The sequence below is a fragment of the Scyliorhinus torazame genome, chromosome 14, assembly GCF_047496885.1.
Source record: "Scyliorhinus torazame isolate Kashiwa2021f chromosome 14, sScyTor2.1, whole genome shotgun sequence".
NCBI classification, from domain to species: Eukaryota; Metazoa; Chordata; class Chondrichthyes; order Carcharhiniformes; family Scyliorhinidae; genus Scyliorhinus; species Scyliorhinus torazame.
In genome coordinates this window covers 25,666,534-25,680,281 of record NC_092720.1, presented here as the reverse complement: position 1 = coordinate 25,680,281, position 13,748 = coordinate 25,666,534, and the positions used below count along the sequence as shown (strand labels likewise).

Genomic DNA, 13,748 nt, shown 5'->3' with positions numbered 1-13,748 from the left:
AACGACAGAGGTCCAGAAGTAGACCAAGTGTCTTCCTGCCCCTCGGGCAGAAAATCATGGATTCTGTGGAATGCCACGTCCCGCTTTTGATCACAAGAAAGCCAGAATTAAATTAAGTTTGAGGATACATTTGTATTGATTGCTTATCATCTTACTTACAGCAAATCTGTGGAACTCTTTGTCGCAGAAGGATGTGGTGGCCAAATCACTGTCTTTAAAGCAGAGGTAGACAGGTTCTTGATTAATAAGAAGATCAGGAGTTATGGGGAGAAGGCAGGAGAATAGGGATGAGAAACATATCAGCCATGATTGAATGGCGGAGCAGACTAGATTGGCTGAATGGCCTAATGCTGCTCCTATGTTTTATGGTCTTATGGTCAAAATCATACATCGCCTTCCAGATGGCACTTCAATTGATTCCCTATTTTTTCAAATATATTGACATTTTAATGAATTTTCTTGGGAAAAATTGTTTCTCTAGAGGAGGAACTTGGGAGAATATTTTCAATGTGTCCCATTTTGAATTCTCCCGGTAATTATGTTTCTTTTGTATTTTGCAGAGATAACAGGAAGAATTGCAAAGGCTTCACTTTCAGCAAAGATGGTTCTTTGTTTGCTTGGTGCAATGGGGAAACGTTAGTAGCGACCTTCAATTTCTAGTCACAAAGCCTTCTGTCTGTAAAATAAGTCACATACTTCAACTGTCCTTTCTTTAACCATGTTCCAGCCGCACCAAAATAAGTACGAAAACTGTTGAGCCTTATGCTGATTAAACGTCTCAATTTTTGGGGCGAGCGCCGCTTGATCATGCCGCAAGGTTTTAAGGTGCTGTGTTGACATCTGAATGAGTAGAAGAAAATGAGACGTTGGCGAACTGACAGACAAGATAACATTAGATGGACAAGGAAACCACTCCGCATGCATGTAACACTATTGCATTTATATATTTCAACATGTTGTAAGCATCTACCAAACCAATTGGCCAAGCCCTTTCCTTTTTCAGTACCGTGTTATATTGATCACACTGCAACTAATTGTGATCATCTTTCTTTGACAAATTTCTCCTCTTTTTCTCCAGTGTCAATATCGTGGGTACCCTAGATGGTCAGTTGCTGCACACTCTTGACCTACCTCGAGTAGCTTTGCTGGCATTCTCTCCTCAGAGCCACGTCTTGGTGACATGGCAACCTTATATTAGTGAGTAATTCAGTCTACCAATAAGCCTGTGTTTGGCACTTTGTTGTGCCAACTAGATATTTGACATGATTGCTTGAAGGGAGGTGGGTTTCTTCAAAGGTAATTTTTCTTTTAGTTTCGGGAAGTGTCAAAGCAACTTTATTTCGATGCTGTCATGCTCCACCAGAATGGTAGAGTGTGACTGCCCCTTGAGGTGAATTCCTGACCTGTTGGGGAGAAAGTAATAAGCCAAGTGCTTCCACCAAGTGAGAGTGGGCAGCCAGAGAGCAAACGCCCTTGGCCACGGCTGTCCAAATATTTTGTTTCCATCGACCACATAAGTGGCTTGGGAGGGATATATAAAGTTGAAACCCATGTTCTCGTTAACTTGCACATGTCTCGGGGAGGCACGGTAGCGCAGTGGTCAGCTCTGCTGCCTACGTCGCTGAGGATCCGGGTTCGATCCCAGCCCTGGGTCACTGTATGTGCGGTGTTTGCACATTCTCCCAGTGTATGTGTGGGTTTCACCCCCCCCAACCCAAAGATGTGCAGGTTAGGTGGATTGGCCATGCTAAATTGCCCCTTAATTGGAAAAAAATTATTGGGTACTCTAAATTTTTTTTATTTTTTAAACTTGCACATGTCTCAAGTTGTCTGAGCTGACACAAATGGATCTGACTTCAGATTTGTGCAGCAATGAAACAACAATGTTTAAAAAAAAAAAAAATTTAGAGTACCCAATTCATTTGTTCCAATTAAGGGGCAATTTAGCGTGGCCAATCCACCTAACCTGCACATCTTTGGGTTGTGGGGATCGAACCTGGGACCTCGGCGCCGTGAGGCAGCAATGCTAACCACTGTGCCACCGTGCTGCCCCTTTGAACCAACAGTTTTTAAGAGCAGCACCTATCAAAGCCCAAAAAGTGCAGAACAGGGTTAGGATCAGGCTCAGCTGTGGTGGTGCCTGTAGTTGAAGTATCCACTTGTACACCCTTCAAAGTAAATGATTATAATGTTCAGTTGAGTAAGGCACTGTGGAATATATGTGAGCTGAGGAACTATACTCGAGCCCAAGGAATCCATGCCTTGAAGAAAGAGAAACCATTAACATGAAAATGAGAAACTTATTTTTGCTCTTCGTAACATGAAAGTATGAAAACATCACACCTGAGTCACCATCTAACAAATATTTTGAAGTCCAAACCCTGAGAAATGAATTGGTAACATTTTCAAAATCTTGTCAAAATTAAATGTATATGGCAAAGTGGCAACCTATTTATTAAGTGCACAGTACAGACTTTATCTTCTTGTGAAATCCAGTGTCCCTGAGCATTTCCAAGGTCATTTAATGGAAAAACAAACATTAGTTATAATTATTCACTTTAGAGCTGCTAAAACTTACAGCTTTTATATTTTGCGGGAATAGCATTGTTTACAGCACATTGTTATTTTAGATTTACCTTGTCAAGTGGCCAGACAGATTGTGCAATTTTATTCCTGTTATTTATTGCATGTAGCTTTTGATAGAAATGTGACAAAGATGTGAGTAGTATGAGGGAATTCCTAAATCATGAATCATTCCAGAATGATAGCATAGTGGTAATGTCATAGAATCATAGAATTTACAGTGCAGAAGGAGGCCATTCAGCCCATTTAGTCTGCACTAGCCTTTGGAAAGAGCACCCCACCTAGGCTGCTCCCCACCCTAATCCCATAACCCCACCTAACCTGCATATCTTTGGACACTAAGGGGCAATTTAGCATGGCCAATCCACCTAATCGGCACATCTTTGGACTGTGGGAGGAAACCGGAGCACCCGGAGGAAACCCACGCAGGCACGGGGAGAAAGTACCAACTCCACAAAGACAGTCACCGGAGGCCGGAATTGAACACGGGTCCCTGGAGCTGTGAGGTTGCAGTGCTAACCACTGTCACCGTGTGCCCATTACTGAATTAGTAATCCAGAGGCCCGGGTTGATGTCTTTGGGTGATTGATTTAAATTCCAACAGTGATTCTGTTGAGCTCAGAGAGGGCGATGGCGTGAAGAGTAAATAAATCAGCAGTGATTGCTTAGTAATGGGAGCTTTAAGGTTGAGATGTTTTAAGTTTTGATTTAGCTAATTTGATTGCAGTTGGAGATAGGTCGAGAGAGAAGGCTGCTCCCACAGCTCTGCTGGAGGCAGTTGGTTTTAGAAAGCTAAAGAGGAAACATCTCTCTCAGCCTTGCTAGAAGAAAAGCCAAGCTATGGAGTAATGGTCAAAAAATCAGATACTGGAAACCTAAAGTCCTGCTAGTTAAGGAAACTAGGGAAATCAAGAGAAGTTTCCAAGATGTTTGGAGTTAAAGGAACAGAGGAAACTGGGAAGCAGAAGTTTAGTGAAGTCACAGAGAGTTAGAAAGACAACGGATCATGAGAGGCTTGAAAGATATCTGCAGTAATGGTATGGTTTGAGAAATTACTGCAATTTGGGAGACAGTATTTGAAGTAATTGGGGAAATTGGTGGCTGGACCTCGGGTTTGTGTAAAAGACAAAGGAAACCTGAAGGAAGAGGTGTAAAACCTGAAAGCAAAACCTTAATGGAAGCAGTGGAGGGAAAGCATAATTTAAAAGAAGATTTGAAAGTGTCACCTTTGAAAGTGGAATTTGAAACCACTCGTGTTGAAGCAAGCGTTGAGTGAGACAAGGTGACTCAGTATAAGAATCATCTGGGAGGATTTTGAGGAGAAATCCACAGACGCTCACGTGGGTTCAGAGAGGAATGTGTCTTACCACAGTTATCCTGTGTGCTTAAAAGGGACTTTGTGTGTTAATGAGACAATTGTAGCTTAAAATGCACTTTGTAATCCATGCTAATCTTAAAATTTGTGTGCAATTGTTAAGATAAGGGGGGAGTAATGGAATATTGTGTCATAATCCAATTTTTTCATGTTTAATTTAACAAAATTCTCGTTGACAAAACTAATTCGCGGACCTGTAATTCTGTTCCTTCATGTTTTGTTTAAAAAAAAAGTTACAGTCCTTTGAGTCAGGATTCCATTCTGGGATCTTCCTGTCCAGTTAGAACAGCAACTGGGATTGTTACAGCAAGAGACGAAGATCTAGAATGCAGTTCCTGAAGAAGGGGGAGGGGTGGGTGGGATGTGGTAGATAAATCCTTGAAGAGGAGAAGGTTTTCCAAGTTAAGAGGAAAGAGCAAGGGTGTGGCCTTAATTGGAAAGGTTTATCACTGGTCTACTGGGTTACGGAGATGGGGTAGATACATGGGCTTGAGTAGGCTGCTCTTTGTAAGGGCCGGTGCAGACACGATGGGCCGAATGGCCTCCTTCTGCACTGTAAATTCTTTGATTCTATGGTCAAAGAGCTGCCACTGTGCTGGGTCATTCTATAAGACCAAGTGAATTAGGAAATAACAGTCGGGCGACACCAATACTGGGGGAACAGGTAAGGCCATTTACTTTCTGGAGTCCCTGGGAAATAATGAATGAAGGTAGGCATTGCTATATAAATAATGAAGTGGCGTTTTGCTACTGGTAAATTACTGCTGTGTGGCCATTTTAATCTTGCTGACAAATAGTGTGAGAAATAGCCGAGCCTTGAAGATAATGTTTTTTCCATTAGTGCAGAGAAGTAAATGGATTTTTTGAAGATTTCTTAAGTGCATAACTTTGATCGAAACCATAGGAATCCCATTTAAAACTTCATGACTGCAGATTTCCACTAATTACTATTTGTGTCTGGTATTATTCCACTTCAAATTAGACATGGAGGGTAGACAGGGTAAATAAATATTGAAATGATAAATCTAACTTTTTAGATTGTTCCATTTATTTGTTATTCGAAAATTTGTTAGGCGAAACAAAACCTGTTTATGGGTACATTATTAATCGGTTAACAACATAGTTGTTAAATATATTAATTAATGTTTCTTTGCATAGTTAGCATTTTTACCCTATCCTTGGGTAAAATAGTAACTTTATCTCGTGGCACTTATATTCATAAATATAAATTGTTCTTCTAAGTATCACACAGGAAAACAGTCAGTATATTTTACCAACTCTGCTGTGTCCTAACAGCACAGCAAAATGTCTACAATTTGCAAACCGTTCAATATTAGAAAGTTTTCCCAAGACTTTTACATTGCTGCATGTTTACCTGGGCAATTCAATTGCCATGACAACTTTTTGTAAGAGAAATCCTGAGCTCTACAGAAATTAAACGTTAAATTTGAATTCTTATATTGATATGAGATCTGTTGTATAAACTCTATGAATGCAATAATAATCTTTATTAGTGTCACAAGTAGACTTGCATTAACACTGCAATGAAGTCACTGGAAATCCCCTAGTCGCCACACTACAGCGCCTGTTCGGGGACACTGAGGGAGAATTCAGAATGTCCAATTCACCTAACAAGCACGTTTTTCGTGACTTGTGGTAGGAAACCAGAGCACCCGGAGGAAACCCATACTGACAAGGGGAGAACGTACAGACTCCGCACAGACAGTGAACCAAGCTGGGAATCAAACCCGGGTTCCTGGTGCTGTGAAGCAACAGTGCTAACCACTGTGCTACCGTGCATGTGTAGCTTGCTCCTTTCTCAGTGTTAATAAAGGTGCTTTACAAGCACACTACGGGGTGGCACGGTGACACAGTGGTTAGCACTGCTGCCTCACAGCACCAGGGACCTGGGTTCGATTCCATCCTCGGGTGACTGTCTGTGTGGAGTTTGTACTTTCTCCCCATGCCTCCGTGGGTTTCCTCCCACAGTCCAAAGATGTGCAGATTAGGTGGATTCGCCTTGCTAAATTGCCCCTTAGTGTCCAAAGATATGCAGGTTAGGTGGGGTTACAGGGTTAGAGTGGGGAGCAGCCTAGGTGGGGTGCTCTTTCCGAGGGTCAGTGCAGATTGATGGGCTCCTGCACTGTAGGGATTCTAAGATTCTCTGAATACCAGAACTAAGAGTTTATTTATCAGGATGGACTGAATTGGGCAGGGCTCATTTCTCTATAAACAAAAAGGTTGAAGGGAGCTCCTTAAAATTTGATAGAATAGATATGGCAACGGTGTTTCCACTTTTGGGAACGATCAAAATCTAGGAGCTGTAAGTCGGAGATGGCCACCAATACAAGCGAAACTATTTTACCCCAATAGTGGTAAGAATGCAGACTTCGGTGCCAGAGGACGTAGTTGAAGCAAGTGGCATTGATGCATTTAAGGGGCAGTTAGATAAAAATATGGGAGAGGAAGGAAGAGAATAATAAGTTGTGAGGGTGCAGTGTAGACCATAAATGGAGTAATATAGTCAACTCAATTTACTTGCGGTCAATATATTGAGAGTGTCCCCTGCTGTGTTAAGCAAGGGGGACTTCACAAGTATAAAAATGACTTGGAAATTTCTGTTTGCATTCATGTGTGGCAAAAGCACCGGAAGGGCCCAATATCCACTCCCCACCCTTCTATGACCAAGACTAGCTGAGTTGCACATGCAGGAAGATCCCAAACTTATTCTACGTTTGCTGAAGGCTTCATTTGGCCTCCACAGGCCTGTTTTCAGGAGAAAAACTTTGCCTGGGGTTCCTGCTCTCTCTCTCATCATTATCCAAGACACGCTTCTGGAAGTGCATGAGTGCAAACATTGATTGAGAGCAGGATCAGGCTCGATTGTAATTTACAAAGTGTATTATATTATCTCAGCATGTGCAAGGTACTTAAATGACGCCATGTGACTTAACTTGATTGCTTTCTTCAATTATGGTGGACAAATGAAAGATAGTTTATATAATCAACAAATAAGGTTATGTTGACTTCCGGTGCGGCAATGAGTGAGTGAGCTGCACATTCGGGGGCTCTCACGCCGGTGGGATTTGAGGACCTGGTTCCCCGGTTTTGCGGGGCTGTGAAAGGACGGCCACGGGGGGCTAAGGAGCGAGCAGAGCTGCATGGAACTGCGGTAGAGCAGAAAGCAGCGCAAACGGGAGAGGAAGGGACAAAGGCAAGGCGCAGGGGAAGCTAACCTGGGAGCAAAGATGGCGGACCTATGGACCTCGGACCTGCCGATCCAGCAGGCGCTGGAAAACATGCTTCAGGTGATAAAGAGCAGTTTTGAGTTGTTGAAGCGGGATAACTTGGACCCACTTCAGAAGGCAGTGGATCAGCTGAACCAGAGACTGGATGCCCAGGACGAAAAAGTTAAGGAGCTGGGGGAGGCGGTGGAGGAGCAGGCGGACGCGCAGACGATTGCTGCGCTAGAAGTCGACTGGTTGAAGGAGAGACAGAGAACACTGCTGGACAGAGCAGAGGAGCTGGAAAATAGAGCCCGTAGACAAAACCTGAGGATTATCGGCCTCCCAGAGGGGGCGGAGGGAGCTGATGCCACAGCGTTCGTGGCTGACCTGTTGATGCAGCTGATGGGGGCTGAAGCCTGTCCGCGACTGCCGGAGCTGGAGGAGGCACACAGAGTACAGGCGAGACAGGTGCGTCCAGGGGGTCCCCCCGTCCGATGGTGGTTAGGTTCCACAGGTTTGTGGAGAAGGAGCGGGTGCTGCAGTGGGCAAAGGGCGCTAAGAGCAGCACGTGGAATAACAGTGTCCTTCGCATTTACCAGGACCTAAGCCAGGAGGTGGCCAGGCGGCGAGCAGCCTTTAAACAAGTTAAGGAGGTGTTGTTCAAAAAGCACGTGAAGTTTGGTCTGCTCTTCCTGGCCCGTCTTTGGGTTGCGCATCAGGGCCAACACCACTACTTCTCCGAGCCCGAAGAAGCGATGGACTTTGTGAGGGATCGGGCTGGTCTCGAAAAAAGGACCCACGTACGCAAGCTAGGGTTCGTGAATTACTGGTTGAAGGGACGCCTACTGTGCCTGGACTGCAGGTCGACTGTTTACTGCTTTAAAGGTGCTTTGTGGTGTATTTTTTGTGGGCAGTTTTTGTCTGTGGGGGATGTGGGGGGAGTGTATCTCTCTCTCCTCCTTCTCTTCTCTCCCCCCCCCCCCCCCCCCCCCCCCCCCCCCCTCATAGTTTTTTTTTCTTCTGGTGTGGTGGGTACCTTTTGTTGGGCTCTCTGAGTGCGCTGGAGCCTGTATGGTAACAAAAGGGTGGCCGGTCAGCAATGGGGATTAAAGATGTTGGTTGGGGGCTTTTGTTTCATTTATGTCTATGGTTTTGATGTTTGTTTCGGATGGGGGATGTACGGGTACTGGGTCATTGCGGTGTTTGGTGCTCAGAAAGGGACGTGGGTTGACACTTTTCTGTGTACACAGCTGGAACTGTGTTGTACCTGGAGCAGCCTCGCGTTGCTGTTTGATGTTTACATATTGTTTGATCTTTCCCATCTTAGTGAGACTGCTCCAGTGGGTCGGAGTGGGGGATGGTGTGCTGGGGAGTGGGGAAACAATGGAAGTGAGACAAGGGGGCGCCGGAGCGATGAGTCACCGGGCTAGCAGATTGGCTAGTCAAGGGAGTGGGATTGGGGGGGGGGGGGAATACAGCCAGTGAATGGCAGGGGTGGGGTTATCGGGGGGATGTTGCTGGGGGGGGGGGGGGGGGGAGTTATTTTGCTGACGTGGTGGGGGGGGGGGGATCTAGTAGGTAATGGAAAGGAGGTCGGGGATGGAGGCAGCCAAGAGGCGAGCCAGGAATGGCACGGCGCATGGGTCGGGGGCGGGCCCAAGAAAGGTTATGGCTGACCGGTGGGGGGGGGGTTTGTGTCCCCCAACCAGGCTGATCACCTGGAATGTCAGGGGACTAAATGGGTCAGTTAAAAGGGCACGTGTGTTCGCGTATTTGCGGGCTCTAAAGGCGGATGTAATTATGTTGCAGGAGACACATCTTTTTTTTAAAATAAATATTTTATTGAAAATTTTTGGTCAACCAACACAGTACATTGTGCATCCTTTACACAATATTATAACAACACAAATAACAATGACCTATTTTATACACAAACAAAAAAAAAGAATAAATAATAAATAACAAAAATGAAAACTAACACTAATTGGCAACTGCCTTATCACAAGTAACACTCTCCAAAAATATAATTCAACAGTCCAGTATATAATTATCTGTAGCAACGACCTATACATATTATACAGTATATATTAACAACCCTGAGAGTCCTTCTGGTTCCTCTCTTCCCCCCCCCCCCCCCCCGATCCTGGGCTGCTGCTGCTGCCTTCTTTTTTCCATTCCATCTATCTTTCTGCGAGGTATTCGACGAACGGTTGCCACCGCCTGGTGAACCCTTGAGCCGACCCCCTTAGAACGAACTTAATCCGCTCTAGCTTTATAAACCCTGCCATGTCATTTATCCAGGTCTCCACCCCCGGGGGCTTGGCTTCTTTCCACATTAACAATATCCTGCTCCGGGCTACTAGGGACGCAAAGGCCAAAACATCGGCCTCTCTCGCCTCCTGCACTCCCGGCTCTTGTGCAACCCCAAATATAGCCAACCCCCAGCTTGGTTCGACCCGGACCCCCACTACTTTTGAAAGCACCTTTGTCACCCCCATCCAAAACCCCTGTAGTGCCGGGCATGACCAAAACATATGGGTATGATTCGCTGGGCTTCTCGAGCACCTCGCACACCTATCCTCCACCACAAAAAATTTACTGAGCCGTGCTCCAGTCATATGCGCCCTGTGTAATACCTTAAACTGAATCAGGCTTAGCCTGGCACACGAGGACGACGAGTTTACCCTGCTTAGGGCATCTGCCCACAGCCCCTCCTCGATCTCCTCCCCCAGCTCTTCTTCCCATTTCCCTTTTAGTTCATCTACCATAGTCTCCCCTTCGTCCCTCATTTCCCTATATATACCTGACACCTTACCATCCCCCACCCAAGTCTTTGAGATCACTCTGTCCTGCACCTCTTGTGTCGGGAGCTGCGGGAATTCCCTCACCTGTTGCCTCGCACAAGCCCTCAGTTGCATATACCTGAATGCATTCCCTTGGGGCAACCCATATTTCTCGGTCAGCGCTCCCAGACTCGCGAACTTCCCATCCACAAACAGATCTTTCAGTTGCGTTATTCCTTCTCTTTGCCATATTCCATATCCCCCATCCATTCCCCCCCGGGGCAAACCTATGGTTGTTTCTTATCGGGGACCCCCCCAAGGCTCCAGTCTTTCCCCTATGCCGTCTCCACTGTCCCCAAATCTTCAGTGTAGCCACCACCACCGGGCTTGTGGTGTAGTTCCTCGGTGAGAACGGCAATGGGGCTGTCACCATAGCCTGTAGGCTAGTCCCCCTACAGGACGCCCTCTCTAATCTCTTCCACGCCGCTCCCTCCTCCTCTCCCATCCACTTACCATTGAAATATTAGCGGCCCAATAATACTCACTTAGGCTCGGTAGTGCCCCCCCTATCCCTGCTACGCTGTAAGAATCCCTTCCTCACTCTCGGGGTCTTCCCGGCCCACACAAAACCCATGATGCTCTTTTCAATCCTTTTAAAAAAAGCCTTCGTGATCACCACCGGGAGGCACTGAAACACAAAGAGGAATCTCGGGAGGACCACCATCTTAACCGCCTGCACCCTCCCTGCCAGTGACAGGGATACCATATCCCATCTCTTGAAATCCTCCTCCATTTGTTCCACCAACCGCGTTAAATTTGACCTATGCAATGTGACCCAATTCTTGGCTATCTGGATCCCCAGGTAACGAAAGTCCCTTGTTACCTTCCTCAACGGTAGGTCCTCTATTTCTCTACTCTGCTCCCCTGGATGCACCACAAACAACTCACTTTTCCCCATGTTCAATTTATACCCTGAAAAATCCCCAAACTCCCCAAGTATCCGCATTATTTCTGGCATCCCCTCCGCCGGGTCTGCCACGTATAGTAGCAAATCGTCCGCATACAAAGATACCCGGTGTTCTTCTCCTCTAAGTACTCCCCTCCACTTCTTGGAACCCCTCAACGCTATCGCCAGGGGCTCAATCGCCAGTGCAAACAATAATGGGGACAGAGGGCATCCCTGCCTTGTCCCTCTATGGAGCCGAAAATATGCAGATCCCCGTCCATTCGTGACCACGCTCGCCATCGGGGCCCTATACAACAGCTGCACCCATCTAACATACCCCTCTCCAAAACCAAATCTCCTCAACACCTCCCACAAATAATCCCACTCCACTCTATCAAATGCTTTCTCGGCATCCATCGCCACTACTATCTCCGTTTCCCCCTCTGGTGGGGCCATCATCATTACCCCTAACAGCCTCCGTATATTCGTGTTCAGCTGTCTCCCCTTCACAAACCCAGTTTGGTCCTCGTGGACCACCCCCGGGACACATTCCTCTATTCTCATTGCCATTACCTTGGCCAGGATCTTGGCATCTACATTTAGGAGGGAAATAGGTCTATAGGACCCGCATTGTAGTGGGTCCTTTTCCTTCTTTAAGAGAAGCGATATCGTTGCTTCAGACATAGTCGGGGGCAGTTGTCCCCTTTCCTTTGCCTCATTAAAGGTCCTCGTCAGTACCGGGGCGAGCAAGTCCACATATTTTCTATAGAATTCGACTGGGAATCCATCCGGTCCCGGGGCCTTTCCCGCCTGCATGCTCCTAATTCCTTTCACCACTTCTTCTACCTCGATCTGTGCTCCCAGTCCCACCCTTTCCTGCTCTTCCACCTTGGGAAATTCCAGCCGATCCAAGAAGCCCATCATTCTCTCCCTCCCATCCGGGGGTTGAGCTTCATATAATTTTTTATGAAATGTCTTGAACACTCCATTCACTCTCTCCGCTCCCCGCTCCATCTCTCCTTCCTCATCCCTCACTCCCCCTATTTCCCTCGCTGCTCCCCTTTTCCTCAATTGGTGTGCCAGCAACCTGCTCGCCTTCTCCCCATATTCGTACTGTACACCCTGTGCCTTCCTCCATTGTGCCTCTGCAGTGCCCATAGTCAGCAAGTCAAATTCTACATGTAGCCTTTGCCTTTCCCTGTACAGTCCCTCCTCCGGTGCTTCCGCATATTGTCTGTCCACCCTCAAAAGTTCTTGCAGCAACCGCTCCCGTTCCTTACTCTCCTTCTTCCCTTTATGTGCCCTTATTGATATCAGCTCCCCTCTAACCACCGCCTTCAACGCCTCCCAGACCACTCCCACCTGGACCTCCCCATTATCATTGAGTTCCAAGTACTTTTCAATGCACCCCCTCACCCTTAGACACACCCCCTCATCTGCCATTAGTCCCATGTCCATTCTCCAGGGTGGGCGCCCTCCTGTTTCCTCCCCTATCTCCAAGTCTACCCAGTGTGGAGCGTGTATGGACATAGGAGAAATACGAGAACTCGTTACTCCTAGGTCTGCTAAATCTCCACGGGTCTACACCTCCCATCTGCTCCATAAAATCTTTAAGTACCTTGGCTGCTGCCGGCCTCCTTCCAGTCCTGGACTTCGACCTATCCAGCCCTGGTTCCAACACCGTATTAAAATCTCCCCCCATTATCAGCTTTCCCATCTCTCGGTCCGGAATGCGTCCGCCTCATAAAATTGGCATCATCCCAGTTCGGGGCATATACGTTTACCAAAACCACCGTCTCCCCCTGTAGTTTGCCACTCACCATCACGTATCTGCCCCCGTTATGCGCCACTATAGTCTTTGCCTCGAACATTACCCGCTTCCCCACTAATATAGCCACCCCCCTGTTTTTCGCATCTAGCCCCGAATGGAACACCTGCCCCACCCATCCTTTGCGTAGCCTAACCTGGTCTATCAGTTTCAGGTGCGTTTCCTGTAACATAACCACATCTGCCTTAAGTTTCTTCAGGTGTGCGAGTACAAGTGCCCTCTTTATCGGCCCGTTCAGCCCTCTCACGTTCCACGTGATCAGCCGGGTTGGGGGGCTTCCTACCTCCCCCCCCCCATGTCGATTAGCCATCCCCTTTTTCCAGCTCCTCACCCGGTTCTCACGCAGCTGTATCTCCCCCAGGCGGTGCCCCCCCGCCCATCCCCTCCCATACCAGCTCCCCCCTCTCCCCAGCAGCAGCAACCCAGTAATCCCCCCCCCCCCACCCCCCCGCTAGATCCCCCGCTAGCGTAATTACTCCCCCCATGTTGCTCCCAGAAGTCAGCAAACTCTGGCCGACCTCGGCTTCCCCCCGTGACCTCGGCTCGCACCGTGCGACGCCCCCTCCTTCCTGCTTCTCTATTCCCGCCATGATTATCATAGCGCGGGAACCAAGCCCGCGCTTCTCCCTTGGCCCCGCCCCCAATGGCCAACGCCCCATCTCCTCCACCTCCCCTCCTCCCCCCATCACCACCTGTGGAAGAGAGAAAAGTTACCACATCGCAGGATTAGTACATAAAACTCCTCTTTCCCCCCTTTTTAACCCCCCTCTTCGCCCCCCACATTCGCCCCGCCACTTTGTTCAAACGTTCTTTTTAATAACCCGCTCATTCCAGTTTTTCTTCCACAATAAAAGTCCACGCTTCATCCGCCGTCTCAAAGTAGTGGTGCCTCCCTCGATATGTGACCCACAGTCTTGCCGGTTGCAGCATTCCAAATTTTATCTTCTTTTTATGAAGCACCGCCTTGGCCCGATTAATGCTCGCCCTCCTTCTCGCCACCTCCGCA

The 13,748-nt window shown here is 47.5% G+C and overlaps 1 protein-coding gene across 4 annotated transcripts in view; it reads left to right on the top strand.

Annotated features, from left to right (window-relative positions):
• Positions 1 to 13,748, top strand: part of eif2a (eukaryotic translation initiation factor 2A) — a 64,656-nt gene that overhangs the window by 8,861 nt on the left and 42,047 nt on the right. For all 4 annotated transcript variants that reach the window (XM_072473852.1, XM_072473849.1, XM_072473851.1 and 1 more), the window contains exons 3-4: positions 561 to 635; positions 1,079 to 1,197. In XM_072473852.1, the coding sequence (XP_072329953.1) occupies positions 561 to 635; positions 1,079 to 1,197 (194 nt within the window). The remainder of the gene's footprint in view (positions 1 to 560; positions 636 to 1,078; positions 1,198 to 13,748) is intronic.